General features: G+C 40.0%; 1 protein-coding gene across 2 annotated transcripts in view; it reads right to left on the reverse strand.

Moving 5' to 3' along the window:
• Positions 1 to 3431: 3431 nt before the first annotated feature.
• FAM217A (family with sequence similarity 217 member A) overlaps positions 3432 to 18930 on the reverse strand; it is a 124405-nt gene continuing 108906 nt past the window's right edge. For both annotated transcript variants that reach the window (XM_078685817.1, XM_078685818.1), the window contains exon 4: positions 3432 to 4576. In XM_078685817.1, coding sequence (XP_078541943.1) covers positions 3589 to 4576 — 988 coding nt within the window. In that variant the 3' untranslated portion in view covers positions 3432 to 3588. The remainder of the gene's footprint in view (positions 4577 to 18930) is intronic.

Here is an 18930-nt window from a genome sequence, read left to right on the forward strand (position 1 = left end):
AAATCAACACACATTTTATTTTCCCTATTTACCTTCCAGAGCAAAACTTGTTTTGGCTGGAAAATCACTTGAAAGTAACACACAGCAGCACATAGCGCTGCTTTGCATTACTTAGCACCAATGGGGCATTCCATGGGTGGTGCATGGGCGTTTCTATGCAACCACCCAAAGCTTTAGAGGCAAAACCCAATTTACTAAAAAAAATAAAGCAGGATGTGCATGAAAAAATAGCACCCATCTCGAATAGGCTCTATCACGGTGAAAAGCTTTTATTTCTCCTTTCTCTTCTGAGCACTGTACAGCAAAAAAAAATAAAGTGGGGAAAGTTTTAAAGTTCGTCTAATCATAATATTTTGTATTGGAAGAATATACTTCCAGTACAAAACCTGTGCTGGACTCACACAGACATCTTTGCACTATGGTGCAAAGGTGTGTGCGCAGCACATAGCTGCATGATTAAGTGCCAGTGCTAGGAAGAGGAGAGGGGGGTGCCATATTTCTGTAAATATGGTCCTCTCCTGCTCTGTCCCTCTCACGCAACACAGCACAGTTTTAGTAAATCTGGCCTGAATTTGCTATTGCTTTGGCACTGGCGATTGCAATTTCCAGATCCGGGTTGTTAGTGGAAAGTAAATGTTCTTGAATTTTTCTGTTGGATGTTTTCTCAGTTAGTTGATCGCTAATAATATAATTTTGCATGTCGCGGTGGTTACAGGTAATGGCCAAAGAGCTGAAACAAAATCATCAATGGATTCATCCGGTTGTTGAGATCTTTGTAAGAATGTATGTCTCTCTAGTACTACATACCTACTTGTAGAAATGAGATTCTCAAGAGCTTGTAACACTGTAGCATACTCATATACATGATACACTGTCACTTGTTCTCCAGCCTCTTCCTTCTGAGAAGATATCCTTACTTCTACCAATGGCAGGGATTTTTAAACAGATCTGCCTTTAGGACCTAAATTGTGCACCAATAGAAGTTTCTTTTTTTTATTAGTGAAAGTGTCACCGCCAACAACATCAAGATAGGCCTCGAAAGCTTTCTTTAACATGACCATTTGAATAATGGTTTTCTAGGTGTAGAGAAAAATTGTGAAAGGTGATATACCTTCCATGGGGGAGTAGAGAATGATAAATTATCTTGCTAAAGTAAAAATATAAAATAAATTCCACAGTAGCTAGTCTAGCAGACTAAGATGGGAATTACACTTTAATGTCCTCAATCACCATAAAATGCTGGCAAAAATCTAAATAAGCAAAAAGGCCTGACTCCAAGATGGCGCCCGTGCCTTTCCCTCGGCACTTGTCTCAGTAGATGCCTGACTTTAAAATGGTGGCCAGAGGAGGCGTTGTTAGGTGCACCTCGGGCCGATAGGTGGGACTGCAGCTCAAATCGAAGGAAAACTCAGTCCTCCACCTCTCTTCATCGCTCGCTGGTATGTTTAGTGGCGTGGCGCATACAGAAGATAGCGCACTTACCCCCAACATGGAACGGCCGGCCTCTGTATCCAGTGCATATAGACAACCAATGTTAAGGCTAGTCTCCCGCCTCCCGATTCCTGTATGCAAAACCCGATTCCACGTCAGGCTTCTGCAGACATGGACGGATCTTGTGTGACTCAGAGTATGCACTGCCAGTAACCTGCTCCTGCAGGGCAGTGCACAGCAGTTTGTCATACTCCCTTTGCCTGCCATAGTGCTTTCTCCGTGCTCCTGACCGGTAAGATAAAAAAAACAATTTTTTCATTTAGTCACAGTACATGACAATAGACCCGATTCAGGCCACAATAGAAGTCAATGGAAGAAATCCATTCTCCCAATCATTTAAAAAAATAAAAATCTTCTCCTTTCCCCTTCTACAATGTTAGCATGTATGTCAGTGCCACCGATAAGGAAGACAGGAACGACAGGTGGAAAGCTGACGATCCCAACATAGTCATCCTGGACTACGTTTGCATGTAAATCAACATGGAAGATGCCCAGAAAGCAGCCATTAACAGACTAAAAGAAACAAATCAATTTCCTATCCATGGACCGAAAAGACATGCTCTCCCTAGAGGTAGCATACAACAAACAAGCACTGGTAAATCCAATATGTCTCGCCTTTGGGAACTATTGCCTTTGCCAAAGCCTTATTGTGATGCTGTCCAGCATCAGCAAGATGCTGTGCAGCATACCTATAAGGAAAAAGAAAAAAATAAAGGTGCTATGATGTGGCCGCGCCATTTTGTAGGGAAACCCATGCATGATGACATGTGCATGCGTCATTTTACATGCATGCCTACAAAATGGCTTAGGCGCCATTTTTTTATTTATTTTCCAGCCTGAAATGGATTGGTAAATTAAAAAAAAAATTAAAAGAAGAAGCGCAAAAAGTATTTTTTTCAAGGGAGAAGGCCCTTCAAAAAAGACTGTTAGTAGGGCAGCCGATGAGCTGGCTTGAGAGCTACATGAGAGTGGGGAAAGAAATATTCAAGCGAAAAAGCTCCAGGGAGCGCTGAAAAGTTGAAAGTCAGGTGGGGTAAAAGTACGACAAGAGAAAAACTGAAACATGAGGCAGAAAGCAACACGGACCATGGGGGTGGGTATTTGATGGATGAGAGCACACAAGGGAGAGAGTTGGAATAGACATGCAGTCTAGGTAGTGCTTAAGCAAAAAGAAAAACGTTGTTCCCTAAATGTGAGCAGTGTAAGAATGGAAGTCAGCCAATAAGAGAGATGGTAATAAGGCCATGTTCCAGGGCAGGGGCAAACACAAAATGGACAAGCTAGGTGAAGGAAAGCCATTGAATAAGAAATGACAGTGACAATAAAGCCAACCAATGGTAAGCAATGAACAGACGGTAAGCGCCTTTAACTTCTTGGTAAACCCACAACAGGTATTTTACAAACAGTGGGCTTGCACTGTCTGGTAGGCTCGACGTAAAAAGCACTTCCTTGCATCTGGCCTAAAACCCTACGTGAGTACTATCAACAATTGACAAAGTATTGTTTAATTTGAATCACTTCTTTGGTCCAAACCATGAAATGGTATTTATTTTATGTAGGTGAAATATTGCATAAAACTCACTACAACTTTAATTGCTTTGTCAATGTATCTTTTGTTTCCAGAAGAAACAAAAGCCAACCCTTTATGCATTTGGCTACCAAATCTGCAAGAGGATCTTGGATACTGGCCAAAAGCTTCCTAAAATGTTTTCATCACAGTGATCAATCTTTTAGCAAAATAATCTCGAGCACATGTTTTATGAAGTTCATGAACTTATTGAGAAGGTCCATCTACCTATACATTTCAGTGATCTTATTTGTAATGTTTTCTTGAGCAGTGCTTTTTATTGTGTTTCTACAAACCCACACAAGTGGAATCCTCAATTGTGACCGAATGTATCTTAGACAGGAAATGTGGCAGTGACACTAGATTTGTGGTTGTGTTGCTTTATTAATACTACATTTCTTCTGTTGTTTGTTAAAAACCATTTGAGAACAAGAATCTCATTAAAACATACTAAAGAGTCAAACACAATATTTTGCATATTTATGATTGACAGAACTATAGAGTGCTTTTGGTTACATTGGTAACTATTTTCAAGTCACTTGAGCAGATGGTGGACACATGCTTGAAGATGCATGACTTGAAGGCAGCTGAAGCACCAAGTGATTTAATTCTGAAAGCCAATGGGGTTTGGAAATTCTATTGGTAGCACCTTGTGTCCTGTAACGCGCTGTTGATAACACTCTACCGCATGCTGTTCTAGAACTCCATTTTATATTGCAACAAGAGCATTTGGAGCCTTTTCTTTTGCATTTGCAGTGGCAGGTGCTTTTAGGTTTTAGTTGTTGAGTACGATCGGCACTAGTTGTTGGAAGACATTTTGGTTCATCGCACTTTGACTGTTTCGGCTTGTTAAAGGCTCCACGGGTACTGGTCCAAGGGTGCCCAGAGCAGCTTAGATGTGCCTGAGAAATCTTGCACCTTTCTTTGTGTATGGTCATGTGCTGCATTTTCTCCATTTGAAGTAGACGAACAACCAGCGGCCTTATAGTAACTTCAAGGGAAGGGTCAACACCATTCTTCCAGGCCCCACTGTTTGGGGATGCCAACTCCTGCAGTTCCATAGTATTTAGGGGTGGTGGTAGAACATCGGCATATGTGAAACATTGAGCTTCAGACGTTGAGCAAGATTCTTCAACATGGTCAATAACTTCAGGACTTAAAGTTGTGTCTAAACGTTTGCTGTAGCTAAGCAAGACTTCATCAGGCTTCTCGTTATCAGAGAGACCACTTTCATCCGATAAAGAGCTTTCAGTCATGGTCATTTTCTGGTTCCAGACTGCGCTCAAAAGCGCTTGGTGGTCGCTGCACTCAATAGCTGGGCATGAGTGAAGGGTGGGTTTTTCATTTGTATTCCTGCTGTGTGTGGATTCAAATGACCACTGGAATTGAGATGGCATTCTTGACCGCTCTGGACTGACACTTGGTTGCTGCCACATAGGAACAGCGGAAAAGGCTGGATTGCGCATGTAGATTTTTAGACTTGCTGCATAGTTAGCATCCATGTGACTGTTGAAAGGCCTGATTGGGGAATAAAAATACATTTATAAAGCTTAGCTTGCAATGAACCAATATCAAAACATTCTCATTAATTACCAATTTTTTGTACAGTGTGGTATTGTTCAACCACATATTAGCTGATTTAATTCTGTAAACAACAGTAACTTTTAAAACATTCGTTGTGTTCTCCTTTTAAGCATACACATATGTGCAATATCACAGTAACAACTAAATACCAGGCCTAAACGTACTTAAGGTCAGTGCACATGCGTTGCATTTTTTATTTTTCATTAAATGTTAAGTTATTCATGTTTTAGTCGGCGTTTCCGGATTGATCCTTGAGGGATGTGGCTCATGTGTCACCATAGTGACGGAATATATTTTCCTTCACAATGGTGAACATTCGGCGAGTACTTATACGCCTTTTCTGGTAGCAAACATATACTGTTAGGTTAACAAACACCATTACAATACAAATCCCAATATGATTCAGTGTAACACCATACCATCATAAAACTGGAGCAAGAGCTATTTGTAAAGAAACTAGAAGTATGTTAGTCACAGTTCACATAAAAACCATGAACGTTAATTGTATTCATTGTTTTAATTCACATTCTGCATGCAGGCTTCATGATTAAGTGCATTTGGCAAACATAGTGTATATACATTTTGCGACTCCTCTTGCCCGTACTATATTTGTATGACATTGTATGTTATGCTAAATAAATATCGACAGTAGGTAGTTATAGTTAGAACCCAGTTTCCATTGGAAAAATGTTTTTGGACTTGCTTATTACTTTGGCGCCATTTGATTAATCTTCACAACATTTTCCAAAAAAGTGCACTCCTGATTCTAGTTGAGCATGGAAAGTTCCGGTGATCTGTCAAGCAGGGACCGAGAATAAGGGGAAGGGGGCAAAATAAGTATGTTTCCCATGATAATTCCCATGGAGATTTTAGACACGACTACAGCCCGAACTGCTGAACTGAATTACACCAAATTTGGCAGAATTGTAGGTCTTGGGTCTGAGGGCAGCCTTTTTGTTATTTGGTGTAAATTCGTTCAGGAGTTTTTGAGATATTAAATAAAAAGACATTTGTAGATCTCGGCGGAGCCTAAGCACAGATCTCATGGTGAGATCTGATTGACTGGCAGCCATCATGGGACCTATATACATGATAGCACCCCACTAAAATGCATTGCAGTGAATGGCAGGTTTTGAGGGTCATAAAAAGAACGTGTAAAGGGTGATAACTGATTTTAGTTATCATTTGTTGATGGTACCATACTAATTTTAGGAATTATGGTGTGCTCTAAAGTGATTTCACCCTGTGAAAAAGTCTTCTCGGATTTCATGAATCATGATTGAGAGAAAACTGTTTTCTCATAATTTTCCCATGGAGTTTATGGAAGGTACTCCAGAAGCTAAAAAAGAGAGCATACTTTCTGTAAATTAACACTCTCTTTTTCAGCTATATGACAATGTAGTCAGACATTTTCAGTAAAACATGTATTGCCAACAGAAGCAGCCTGTCAGTTGATTCTCTTGTGTTCTACTACAGCCTCCCAGAGTGTTCTAAAGACCAAGAGTGCTAACGGTCTTACTTATGAAAAAAGTATAGCACCCCTGAACCCATCCTGATTGAATCAAACTGGTAAAACTTAAAACATTTTATTTAGAAAGGAACACAATTAGGATGTTCATTTTGTCATAGAAATTATGGTTAGTGCTGTAAAAAGAAAAATTATGACACATTTTAAGTGAGTTCTCAAATATATTCCTCTTCTATTTCACTAACACAATCTGACATGCAGACTGGAACATGCACTTCTAATACCAGCAGCAGACTGCTAGTTAATTCCCTGTGATCAGCAGCTTTTCTACACTGCTTGGATGAGCAACTAGAATGCTAACATTCTGAATCTATGCCAAAATGTGGCACATCTGAACGCCATCTTCATGGAATCAAAGTGGTAAAGTGAAAGCATTTTCTACTGAAGATACAGCAGTAAATGATGAAATTAGGAAGCTTCATAATAAATAAGTCTCCCAAGATGGCCACCAGAGAAAAAGGAGCCCAAATGTAGCACAAGTATCACCCAAGTGTAGCCCAATGACAGAAGTGTGTAAAATACTTAATTGGTTTTTTTTTTGTCATTTTATATGTTGCAGACTTGACCCAAAGGTATTGGAGTGCTTTACATGAGCATCAATTACATTACGCAAAGACATATTAATTTTGGTTTAGGCATGGGGAAATTAGGTGATTTGCCCAGAATCAGAGGATGTCAAGCTGACGCCGAAACTCGAACCTGGTTCCCCAGTCGCAAAGTCTGCAGCTCTGGCCATAATGCCACATCTTCTTCCCTACGTATCACATATAAACAAGTGATCAACTGGGTAAATAAACATAAAGATAGCAAATAATTTAAAAGTGCTTTGCCGCTCCTTGAGAACTCAGAAAATATGTCCTCATCTTAGTTTTTTAGAGCACTAACTATAATTTGAATGGGAATAAGACCCTCTCCTTTTTATAATTTCTAGAGGAAATGCTTTAGATATTACAGTTTTGATCATATCAAGATAACATTAGGCGTGCCACAGTTTTGTAATAAATATACAATTTTAGCAATCTAGTTGTTCATTAGAATACTGTAGTGAGGCAGAGGTCACAGACTCGGATCATTGAGGGCAGGGAGTAGGGTGCAGAGGCAATAAAGTGACCAGCTGGGCAGGAGTGAGGGGCAGTGGCAACACAAAGGACCATGGAGGGCAGGGAAAAAGGGGGCAGGGGCAACAAACCAACCATGCAGGATAGGCAAGAGAGGCTGAAGGAAGTACAGCCATACATGCTAACAGACCCAATTCAGACGGTATACACCCGTTACAACGGATCTTTTACTCCGCAGACCCATTACAACGCGACCATTACTCCGCATACCATTACAACGCATTGCGCTGGGGGGCGCTCTAGGATAGGGGATAAGTATAATTTACTATCCAACACCTTCCCTAGGGTCCACGGGGACTGGAGTTAGAATAGTAAATTATACTTACCACTATCCAGCGCCCCAAGGCGCTATGCGTTGTAACGGTATGCGGAGTAAAAGTCGCGTTGTAATGGTCTGCGGAGTAAAAGTATGCGTTATAACGTCATACATCCAATTCAGACAGGAGACTCCCAATGTTTTCGAGCCTAAAAACAGCTTTATTTTATCTGAATCCTGCCTAAAAATCTCTTTTTCAAAGTAAGTCAATAGGGAAAATGAATTCTCACGTTTTCTTTTCAAAATCTACCACTTCTCAAGGTCAAAATGTTGGCAAGTGTGGTACATTGGATAATGGAGGGCAGCAGGAATGGGGTAGGGGCATTGGCTTGATAACAGAGGGCAGGAGGGAGATGGGCAGAGGCCGCTTGGTGACCAAGCAGACCTTACAGGCGTCGGGGGCAGGCGTGGTCCGTGCAGGTGAGGGGCGGGGTGGGGCAGTGTGGGGGGTATTCAACAGACAACGACGAGGTAAAATTAAATATTTATTGAATTTTCCCTTGGCATTGTCTGTACAATCCCCACCCACCCCGCCCCACCGCTCTTACCTGCACGGGACGCTCCTGGTCAGGGGTTGCAGCAGCACAACACAGTACATGGGGCAAGCGGGATGGCAGTGCAGCACAATGAACCATGCAAAGCAATAGGGAGGGAACAGGGTCATGCACATGGTCAATAGAGGGCAGAGAGGAAAGATGCATGGGCAGCAAGCTGACAGTACTGGACAGACGAGAGAGACAGTTGCAGTATAACCGACCACGAAGGGCAGGCGGGAGAGGGCAGAGCCACAACAATGGACCAGACAAGGCAGGAGAGAGGGGATAGTGGTCAGCAAACAGGGCAGGGGGCAGGGGGCATCAGGGCTGGGCAGGAGCAGCAAGCTGACAATGGAGGGCAGGCGGGATAGGCACTGGAAGCACAACACACCATGAAGGGCGTTAAAGTCTAAGCCCATTTACACAATTTCTTCAGAGGGGACGGGTCTTTGTAGAAGAGTGAGCAGTGAAAGGGAAAAATCACGAATTTGCATCTCAATACGGTGCAACCAATGTGGCCACGCATAAATCCACCCAACTCTTTTATCTGAGTCTATTAGGTTTTAATTATAAATTTAGGAACAAATTAATATAGATCAAACTCAGCATAATGGTATAAAAGTACTACCATAACAATGGGAAACCTAACTTAATCATTTGGGTCATAACCCTCTAGGCGTACCTTCCATAAATCTTCAATAGCACATTTACCAAAATGTGCCCAACATTTTTTTACGCTGCACTTAAAATCATACATCATGATATGTAAACAATTCTGGCATAATGCCTCAGTGGACAATTTCTAATATCAACTGTACTTTAAAGTGCTTGTGCTGGAATTGTTTATTTTACTCTTTATATTAGTATGCTTCTTTGACCCAAAGGGCTAGTGCTTTAGATAAAGTGCTGTTATGTAAGTGAATTAAAAGCTTTTCTTAAAAAAACTTCACTTAAAAACTTTGCTTCCCATTAGTCATATCATACAAGGGAGAGAGAGAGAGACTTCTTAAACAGCAACAACACTTCTTAAAATTATTGTATTCCTTATTTCTTTTTGCTTTTTTACTTGTTACAGGTGGGTGTGCATATCTTCGTCAAAAGGGGGGGTGGTATCTACTTCTGGTATGTAGCATGACTCCTGTTATCTTAAACTCTTCTCTCTTTTGCCTCTTCTGATATTCTTTGGTAAGGCATCTGCTACAAAATATGTTAGACCTTGCATTTCACTGCTGAGTTGTTTTTCAAAATGGCGGGCCACTGGGTGATCTATCCTTGTTTTTTATCGCGCTCAAATGTTGTACGATTCCTTTGACAGGAAGCTTAGTGCTGCTTAAATTCATCAATTTATAAGGACAACCCAAAATATAAATGGCAAATTCAATTTAACAGTTGAAATAACCTTTGATCTTTTTGGTTGTCTTTTAAAATAGTGATTCATACTCTTTGTTGTAACACCATGCTCACACGCCTTACATTTTCCACATGTTTGTAAACCTTTATTACTTCCGAATCAATTATCTTTCTTTGTACATTCAGGTGTGTTCTTCACTAGCTCATCTCTCATAGCTCTTGCCCTTTTGAAGATTATATCTGGTCTCCTAGGAGCTTTTTCCCCTATTATTGGGTCATTTTTTCAATGGTGGCTCCTCCACTAAGGCGGAGGAGCATCACCCCACTGCTTTTCAGCAGTGCAAAAAGGAAAAAAGGAAATGATAATAACATGATGTTATTATTATTTTATTTTTCCCTGCTGAGGCAGTTTTTTCCAGGCAGGGCTGGGCTGCTCAAAGAGCAGGGGGAGGAATGGTTGGGGCACTTTCTAAGTGCTCATGGCGGTTTGGCCAGCCAAACAGTAGCCAAACAGTCCTACACACTTAGCATGTTCTCCACGCAGCTGTATTGCACAGCCTGGGTGGATAACATGCACATACACATCTCTGTCTGAGCATCGAACCACGGTGCTCAGACCAATCACGACACTGCTGTGATGCCCCACCACCCCCGATCTGTGCCAGCTGCCCCTGCATTCCTAATAAGGTGCCAGTGCTTCTGCACTATTTTATGAATCACTCCTTCCTGTTTATCGTACGTGGGTATTCATCTAAACAGTGAAGACCCCTTTTTCTGGGGTTTCTCTTTCTTTCCTTCAAAGATCCGCTGCTCCATTGTTTTTACTTCAGCCTTATATTTCGTTCCTCTATGTTATTACATGTATATCCACTTTCCCGGAATCTATGGGTCATGTCCATTAGAGCATTTTCGTCCTCCTGGGGTTCACCACAATATCTCCTAACTCTCAAGCTTTCACCATAAGGGATATTCCACACTAGGTTTCAAGGATGAAAGCTGGTTGCATGAAGGATTGTATTTCCAGAGGTTAGCTTTCTGTAGAGTTTTGTCTCAAGTTTCCCTGCTTTAACATACACCATTAGATCTAAGAAGCTAACCTCTATCTTACTGATTGAGCTAGTGAAGTGTAGGTGAAATGTATTGTGATTATTTTTTTTAATGAAGAACTTAGCTTCTTCCAACTAGCCCTTCCATAAAGGAACACCAAAATGCCATTCAGTATGATATTCATTCTGGAGCACCTGCTTCTCCCCCCAGCTCATATGCAAATTAGTATAGCTGGGAGCAAAGCAAGTGCCCATTGGTACACCTCTGTTGTGATGAAACAGTTCCTTTTCAAAAAGAAAATAGTTACATCTGCGGGTCATGGACAATAACATTCTGGGGTACGCCCACAGTTTTAATAGTATGGTCAGGAAGTGTTCCATTGCCCTTAGCCCATTTTCATGATTTATACTAGTGTGGTTGCATCTAAGGTCATCATTGCATATTCTTTTTCCCAGGGGAAGCCAAAATGTTCTTCAAAAAGTACCCAAATGTCTTTCACATGCAAAGGTAAATGCATCACAAAATCACTTAGGAAGTGGTCTATATACTTTGATGTATTTTCAAAAGAGGTTTTACTATGTCCATATGAATTTTTGGTATCAGGTAAAAAATAAATGGTGTGCTTGCATATTCAGGGGCTTATTTACTAGAGGCCAGAGCATCACTTTTTTTGAGGCTCCGGTGACACAGTCTCATATCTATGAGACGATGCAAATCCACTCTGCGTAGCTTTGCATGGCCCCATAGATATGGAGTAAGGTATGGCATCGCAAAGCGCATTGTTGCCTTACTCTGCATCAAGGAGGGTTTCCATGGACGTTGCGGAGGGTTTTCGTATGCAACACCCATGTATTTAGACTCTGCCCCAGATTTACAAAATCACGTTAACCTAGGGCAGGGCCAAAACCTTACACCTCCCCAGTGCAGGCGTAACACGGAGAAGTGTTCTCATTTCTCTTCTTTTTTCCTCTTGCCATGTGTGCTGCATTCTGCAACACACATAGAATCTCAGGATTTATTTTGTGCAGAAAGGGCAACAAAATTCTGCCTCAATAGTGCAGGGGTGCCTACGTTGGCGCTCAGCATCAAATTGTGTGCCACTGTACGAGAAAGGACAGGAATGGACCATATTTCATAAATATGTTGCATTACTGCCCTTTCACATTGGTGTAGTGCAGCGCAGCAAGAAGATTTGTGGCACTGCCCTTCTCCAATTCCTCGTAAATGAGGCCCTCAATGCATAGCAATTAACATTTTTCATAACTCAAAAGCCTTTGCTCACACCATTCTGATAACTCAACATTGTACTGCACCCTTGTCCAAATTCCTAATCACACATTAATCTGTTTAGATAATTTGTCCATCACATTTTGATTCTCTTTCTGATGATATACAACTACATGTTAATTTATATATATATAGCTTCTAAAGTGAGTCGTCATTGGAGCACGTTTGAAGGCTGATATTGACTGCACAGAAAATAATGACTTTTGAAAGAAAAAAACGAAATGCACTGCCCACTGGAGGGTTTGAAAAATGTGATTGTTAAAAGAACCACATGTACCAGCATGCCGTGAAATATTAACAGTGTCCACTGGAGCGACAGAAACCACGAATAGAGGCAATTGATGTGGGGACTTTAATAATTTTAAACAGTGCGAGGCTTACCTTTGAAAAAGTTCACGTATGAACGAAACGCGCCAGGACTGCCGCCATCATTGATAAATAAAAGTGCATGTCAGCCAATCGTGTGAGTGCGACTCAGTTTTTCCACGTGTTGGAAAGTTGGGTATGATATATATATATATATATATATATATATATATATATATATATATATATATATATATATATATTTTTTTTTTTTTTTCGGTAAGTTTCAACCTCAGTTCATCGTTCCATGCCAAAACGAAAAGGAAGAGACGAGACCCAGTCTTGCGGTGTTTCTTATTTTTTAATTAAACCCAACACCAGTCTGCCATGACGCGTTTCGGCTGCCAAGAGCCTTGATCACATGACACAGTCAGGAGGCTGGCCACCCATTTTAAAGTGCAAATATATATAGCGGATTGCTGGCTTATTATTTGCACTTAATAAAGCACTAAGGATTTGCACCTTAGTACCTGGGTCCACTCCTCGTTGTTCTTTTCCATGAAAGGGAAGTTTTGAATGGCGAATATATGTATATATATATATATATATATATATATATATATATATATTACCTACTGGCGGTCGCCAGTAGGTATATATAGTTAGGATTTTTTCCCTATGGGATTTTTGAAAATTCTATGTCTAATAACTTTGGCGTTTGTGGACGGAATTGGCTGAAATTTTCAGGAAAATGGAACATTTTGTTTCTGAGCAGCCCCTGGAAATTTGGGGGGGGGTTCGTCAAGGGGGGGCCTAGAAAAAAGGGGGGTCCCAAAACGTGTTTTTAACATTGAGTTTTCCATAGGGCGGTTGGCCTCACTTTTAGCCCAAACGGCTGAATGGATTTCCACGAAACTTGGCAAAATTGTAGGGACTGGTAGCCCGATGTGCCTTTGCTAGGTCTCTATATATGTGCTTCAGTGGATTTTGAGAAATTAACGTTCAAAAAAAGATATATATCTGTAACAGCGGACCGGGCAGCGCTCCGGTTCGCGGACTTTACGCGTAACGGAACTTCGCGTAGCGAAGCTGATTGGCTCTCCGTTGTCTGTCAACATTCTAAACAGTCCGGAGCGGCCGCCATCTTGTCTCTCGGTAGGATTGAGAGACAAGAGGAGGCCAAAACAAAGGGGGAAATGACCATAAGGGGGCATAGTAAATCCTCCCTGACCCCCTAGGTTTAATGTGGAGGCTTTAAAAGGGCCCCGCGGGGCAAAAAAAGAAAAAAAAAATGTTTTGTTTTTTTGCGTGGGTAGCGCCCGGTTCGCGAACCGGGAAGCGTTCTGGGCAGCGTACTATAAGGAAAAAAGAATGATAGACTTTTCAAATACTGTATGTTAATTGATTGTTGGTTTTGTTGATTATTTTTTAATTTTTTTATTTTTTAAGCAATTATTTATTATTGTAATTGTGTTTCAAAATGTAATAACATTTCTAACATTTCACTAGTTTATGAATTTATGAATTACATATAAAAATGATTAAAGACTCAAAGAATTTTTTAATATTACATATAATTTTATTTTTCGGATTGTTTTTCAAAATTTAATAGAATGTCTAACATTTGACTGTCAGATATGTCCTCTTGTTGAGTGAACATAACTTCCCACATTTGACCGTCATCATAATGAAGTAAATGATCCACAGATTCTACACATTGAACTAATTCATGGTCCCGTGATTCATCCATGAAATCTGAGTCATCATTATCCTCAATATCTTTTTCTGTGTTGTTCTCCAGAACAATTTCGAAGGAAATATTCTGCTCACCTTCCATTTTATTGCTGTAATTTGCATAAAAAATAATTATATCAGTAGAGATAGGGCACTGTTGGGTTTAAGTTCAGACAGGTACTTGTGAGTTTATAACAGAGAAGTAATCTATGGGCACTGTATGGTTTCAGGCGTGAAGTAGTACTATTAAAAAGTGCCTGTGAAGAAGCCTAAGTAAATTCATAATTATACCACAGAAACCTAAATCAATCCATAATTATAATAAAGAAGCCTTTCTCAATGTCTAACTCTTACAGAGGGATAGTATATAACTATCTGAAAATGTTTTCAAATTTATAAAATAATATCTCACCTTCTAAAAACAAGTTTAAGTTGTGAGTGAAAATGATCTTGCAATGTAGTTCAGGAAGTAGTAGTCAAAATGGCTGTGTTTCTCTCTCTTCCTTTATATATATTCAGGTACATAACCAATCAAATGCCAGGTAAAAAAAGTAGAAAATGAAAGTAACATTTTAATTGGTTGTCAATTCCAACACTTCAGATGTGTTTTGTGAAGTAATTTACCTCAGGGTATTTAGAGAGGTGTACAGGCTAAATGGTTAAATGGAATTTCAATCAAATTTGTGAAAATGGTAGGGATTGGTATGTAGTATGAGCTAATCTATATTTGGTGAAAGTGTCTCCAGTCGCTTTTCTGTAAACTACTTTCCCACCTTTTTTGATGGTGCGCTTCCCAGGGAGCGACCCGGTACGCGAACTGGCGAGCGCTCCGATACGCGAACCTTAAGCGTTACGGGAGTCAACCATTTTGTGTTTTGGTCGAATTAAGATACAAGATGGAGGGCAAATAATGTTCAGAATGGGTAGAAGGGGGCACAGTAGACTTATCTTGACCCCCTAGGTTTTCTGAGGGTGGCTGATTTTTTAAAAAATTTAGCGAGGTTAGCTCCCGGTTCGCGTACCGGGTAGCGTCCCAGGGAGCGTACTTTGTTGAAAATTAGTGAAAAAAGTTAGAGTAAAATAATAATTGTGAGTGATCAGATGTAGGGTAGCTCTGAGAAGAGCTTTTGGGTTTATGGTACATTTAGGTACTTATAAGTAGGTACCAATGCACAGTCTTAAATTCAGAATGAAAATTCTGTTGCCCTCATCTGAGAAGTGAACTCCATCTCCTCTGTAGATATCTTGCATGTAGTAACGCAAGTTATTGTTGTACAGGGAGCCCATTCCATGGTCTCTCATGTAAGCTGAAACAGATTTGTTTACATGCTTCCTCGACTTCTCAATTTGTGGACAAAATTGGTTTGACCACCTCCATTTCTGTCTTTGGCATATATTTGAATATACCAAGGCAGTCTGAGGAAAAAGTGCCATTAATTGCTCAAAGGTGTCCTTTAAAAGCATTTCCAGACCTACCCCAGTCAAAGTGCCCAAATCATTACCTCCACAGTGCACAATTAACAGGTCAGGTTTTGGCAAATGCATAAAGGTTTTCACCAATGGTATCAATTGGTGACATTTTAATCCTCTGTGGCCAAACCACTTAATTTCCACATCTTGTAAATTGAGGTTAGGTAAATTCCTGTTCTCAGCATACCTCTGAGCCCAATAGATGTAACTATGTCCAACAATCCAGACAGAAAACATGGTGAGAGAAGGTTCTCCTGCAGTCAGATGAAGTGTGGCAATGAAATGGCAGTTGAAAAAATAAGAGTTTAAAATGAAAAAAACTGTGGAGTTTCTGTGTTAATGAAGCAGTAACAGTGATTGGTGGATTTTGATTGCTGAAAACAGAAAGTTAGGGTGCATGGATGAGTTCTTTGAAAGATGTATTTTGAGTGGTCAAGAAAAAATCATTAAATGAAAGAATGCACTGGATATGAGGTGCACTGAGAGTTCAGAGTTCAATTGCAACATTGTTGTGTGAACTTGCAAACACCAGAGGCCTTCAAGGAGGTGGTTGCTATGCAAAAAAGGCAGAAAGGGCAGAGGGGGGAAGGGTTTTGATTTGAAAAAAAGTGAGGGAAGAGTTTTGATTGGGTGACATGAGAGATATGTGTGAAGAATTACAGCATTTCTGTGCTTTTGATAGCTGCAGACTCTGGAGTGCATACCTTTTGCTCTGCTGAAGACAAATTGGTGTGTTTCTGAGACTGTTTTGAAACTCAAAGTATTTGCTAAGGTGAGAAAAGATTTCTTTAATTTAGATAGAGAATAGTGTGCTTTAAGGAGAAAATTATGAAGAAAGTTGTGTTTTTCAAATGTTGCTTTGTCTCAAGTGTTTTACAAATAGATTTTGTTTCTTTGAGAAATTGTAATTGGAGAAAATGTGAAGTATTAGTACTGACAGGGTTTTTTTGTGCATAGGAGCTGTGGTGTGTTTTCAAATTATGACTTGAAAATCGTTTTTGAGGAAAAGGAATGGTTATAATATTTATGACAAGGACATAATGGTGTATGCTTCTTTATAAGGCAATTGAGTGTCTCTGATGTTATTTTTCCCATTTTAATGTAAGACCTTTCCCTGTGGAGCAAATTGCTTGTAAATATGCTCCCACCTGTGCATGGCAAATTTAGATTTTGAATGTTTGTGTTACATAGCCATGTTAAAAGTGACCCAACCATGCTGGAAAGGCAATCAAAAAACGCTTTCATGTGTCTTAAGGACATTTTAAGTCATTTCCCCATGTGCAGTGTTTTCAAATTATGATTTGAAAATCGTTTTTGGGGAAAAGGAATGGTTTTTAAATTTATGACAAGGACATAATGGTGTATGCTTCTTTATAAGGCATTTCAGTGTCTCTGATGTCATTTTTCCCATATTACATTAAAAGACCTTTCCCCGTGGAGCACATTCCTTGTAAATATGGTCCCACCTGTGCATGGTAAATTTAGATTTTGACTGTTTGAGTTACATAGCCATGTTAAAAGTGACCCAAAAAAGTTGCAAAGGCTTTAAAAAAACACTTTCATGTGTCTTAAGGACATTTTAAGTCATTTCCCCGTGGGCAGTGTTTTCAAATTATGACTTGAAAATCGTTTTTGAGGTAAAGGAATGTTGTTAAAATTTATGTGCGCCATATGCCCCCAAATTTCTTTTTCAGGGGTACAGCAGGGTGTTCTTGAGACACCCCTGCACCTTTGGAAAAATTCCTAATTTGCGATGAGCTAATTGCTAATCGCAAATTGCACCTTCATTCCTATGGGCCTCCTGGCCCATGGAAATGAATGGGTAATTTGCAATTAGCAATTTGCTCATCGCAAATTCGGAATGGTAAAGAATCGCTATTTATTCCTTAAAATTCGCTATTTAGGAAATGCAAAATAGTATGATGATACATATGGCGGTTCATCTCTAACAAGATAAGAAGCTTAGGGATACATTTATGATGACTGGCGCAATGAAGTGGACATCAGTTACTTCATTGGTAGGCCTTTACATGTATTATCTCCTCTGTATTCTTCATCAAGCGTAACTTTGATCTGCAATCCTGAGTAGGCCTCACCTTAAACAAACCTCTGGATAGGCTACACCTTATCGTCATCCTGAATTAATCATTTAAAATGCTAGGGACAGATTTATGATAGGTGTATGCCTCTTTTGCGCCACTGTGCGTCACTTTTCTGATGCAGCGGCGGTGCAAAAGATTTGCTATGAGGCGACAAAATTACAAATTGATGCATTTAGGCAGATGTGTCATGGTGTAAAAAAACCGTGCCACATGAAACCGATGCAGCAGTGATGCAAAAGATGCACCATGTTGCAAGACAGGCCTCACTTGGGGCCATATGTATCAAGCTAATTAGCATTCGCAAAGGCCGAAATTCTGCGAATTTCGGCCTTTGCGAATGCTAATTAGACAAATGGTATGTATCAAACAAGTTTGATGCAAAATAAGGAATAGCAAAATTTGCTATTCCTTATTTTGCGATTGCACTGAAGGATTTGCAAATTTTGCGATTCCTTAAATGCAATGTATCAAACAAAAAATATGCAAAAAATGCCATTAAGGATTTGCAAATTACCACCAACTTCTAGTTGGTGGTAATTTGCGAATTCTTTTCAAAAGCTTTTTTTCCAAAAAACAAAAGGTGCCATATGACGCCAATACATGCCCTTAGGGCATGTATGTGCGCCATATGCCCCCAAATTTCTTTTTCGGGGGTGCAGCAGGGTGTTCTTGAGACACCCCTGCACCCTTGGAAAAATTCCTAATTTGTGATGAGCTAATTGCTAATCGCAAATTGCACCTTTATTCCTATGGGCCTCCTGGCCCATGGAAATGAATGGATAATTTGCAATTAGCAATTTGCTCATCGCAAATTAGGAATGGTAAAGAATCGCTATTTATTCCTTAAAATTCGCTATTTAGGAAATGCAAAATAGTTTGATGATACATATGGCGGTTCATCTCTAACAAGATAAGAAGCTTAGGAATACATTTATGATGACTGGCGCAATGAAGTGGACATCACTTACTTCATTGGTAGACCTTTACATGTATTATCTCCTCTGTATTCTTCATCAAGTGTAACTTTCATCTGCAATCCTGAGTAGGCCTCACCTTAAACAAACCTCTGGATAGGCCACACCTTATCGTCATCCTGAATTAATCATTTAAAATGCTAGGGACAGATTTATGATAGGTGTATGCCTCTTTTGCGCCACTGTGGTCACTTTTCTGATGCAGCGGCGGTGCAAAAGATTTGCTATGAGGCGACAAAATTACAAATTGATGCATTTAGGCAGATGTGTCATGGTGTAAAAAAACCGTGCCACATGAAACCGATGCAGCAGTGATGCAAAAGATGCACCATGTTGCAAGACAGGCCTCACTTGGGGCCATATGTATCAAGCTAATTAGCATTCGCAAAGGCCGAAATTCTGCGAATTTTGGCCTTTGCGAATGCTAATTAGACAAATGGTATGTATCAAACAAGTTTGATGCAAAATAAGGAATAGCAAAATTTGCTATTCCTTATTTTGCGATTGCACTTAAGGATTT

This window comes from Lissotriton helveticus, chromosome 4_1, assembly GCF_964261635.1.
Source record: "Lissotriton helveticus chromosome 4_1, aLisHel1.1, whole genome shotgun sequence".
Classification (NCBI taxonomy): Eukaryota; Metazoa; Chordata; class Amphibia; order Caudata; family Salamandridae; genus Lissotriton; species Lissotriton helveticus.